This window comes from Thermobia domestica, chromosome 5 (assembly GCF_964235325.1).
Source record: "Thermobia domestica chromosome 5, izTheDome1.hap1.1, whole genome shotgun sequence".
In the NCBI taxonomy this organism is placed as follows: Eukaryota; Metazoa; Arthropoda; class Insecta; order Zygentoma; family Lepismatidae; genus Thermobia; species Thermobia domestica.
This window is the reverse complement of record NC_137458.1, coordinates 318,941,255-318,942,610: the sequence shown is the minus strand read 5'-3', so window position 1 is coordinate 318,942,610 and position 1,356 is coordinate 318,941,255. Positions and strand designations below refer to the sequence as shown.

Here is a 1,356-nt window from a genome sequence, read left to right as displayed (position 1 = left end):
GTAATTAAACAAAAAAAAAAAAATGTAGTGGCCAAAAGGTACCCCCGTTGGTAGTCCGAGGGTTAAAAGGATTCGTAAACGGTGATAATACGCATTTTCTTGCAAGTACAAAAATATCATTTGTCGAGATTAATGTGTCCAAACATTTGATTATTACAAAAGTCAACAATATAAGAAAATTTGGTTACTAAGATACATTTTAAGAAGAGACACGGATTTCAATTTGTTTCGTTCTCTAAATTCTTCGTAAAATAATTCGATTTGATTCAAAATTACCAGCAGCAAAAGACAAATGGATGACAAAGCAGTTTTCCAGGCACCTAAACCAGTACAAGATGAAAAGGTTGTGGAAATCGTCAGTCCTTGTGCCAAAACTGAAACCTGATCGTAGCCGAAAAGATCGTAAACAAGAAATAAATATTATTAAAGAAATGAAACGCGCTGAGAAGACTGTAAAATTCATGCTGTCTAAAACATCTCTCCGCCGAAGTGTGAAAGAAGTTCTTCAAAACATCGAGAATCATTCTAGGCTGAAATTGAAGAAGGAAGCAATTGTTGTTTTGCAGGAGGTGGGTAAGGATTACCTGAATGAGATCATTCACATCGCAGCACAAAATTGTCACAATAGGAAAGGGGTTACTCTTACAGTCAAGGATATTCAGCTTGCAGAACAAGTTGTTAAGTCCAAATTTGGCTTTAGCAGATAAGAAGAATGATATGCATGAAACGTAGAACGTCACGAAGACGGAGAATGTGTTATCCAAAAACCTTTCTTCATCTGTACAGAGATTTCTATAGAACTGTTGAGTACATTATGATTGTCCTTCCTTACATCTGATGTATCAAAAATCACTGTTCGTTTTTTTGTGTGCGTGTGTATCTCGTTTCCTGAAATTTTTGTTTGTTTCCTTTGCTCAACATTTACTTGTTATTTCCTTCCTGTGCACTTACAATGAAATAAATTTTTCAGAAATGTTAATCTGTTTGTTTTTGATATTTTGATTAGTAGAAAGCAGAAAAATCTCGTATTACAAAAAACAAAGAAAGCACTTTGCCCATTTGTGAGCCTAAGGATGCTCCAGCGCCACCTGCTAGCGACCGCCTGAACGAACTCTAGCCAAGCGACTAGCACGTGGTCAACACGCTGCAACGCCCTGTCCGTAAGGGGCGCATCAGGAGCTTTCTAGACTGTCACGTCTCCCCAGTTTGCCTCACGACGCTAGGTGAACGATTTTTTTTTGGAAGCACCGGCCGGGAATCGAACCGCGGGGATGAGTACAACACTCTAACCACTAGGCTACGGTGTTCCTTATTCTCATATTTACAGGAGGCCTAGTTATAAATTCTGGAATCAGC

At 38.6% G+C, this 1,356-nt stretch overlaps 1 protein-coding gene across 1 annotated transcript; it reads left to right on the top strand.

The window, feature by feature from the left end:
* Positions 1-335: 335 nt before the first annotated feature.
* Positions 336-707, top strand: LOC145685670 (uncharacterized). Its single transcript, XM_081758065.1, has one exon. It carries the CDS (start codon positions 336-338, stop codon positions 705-707), a length of 372 nt encoding a protein of 123 aa, XP_081614191.1.
* Positions 708-1,356: the final 649 nt, after the last annotated feature.

Excerpts from the sequence above, each read along its gene's own strand:
- LOC145685670 (XM_081758065.1), top strand. The coding sequence starts at position 336 with ATGAAAAGGTTGTGGAAATCGTCAGTCCTTGTGCCAAAACTGAAACCT.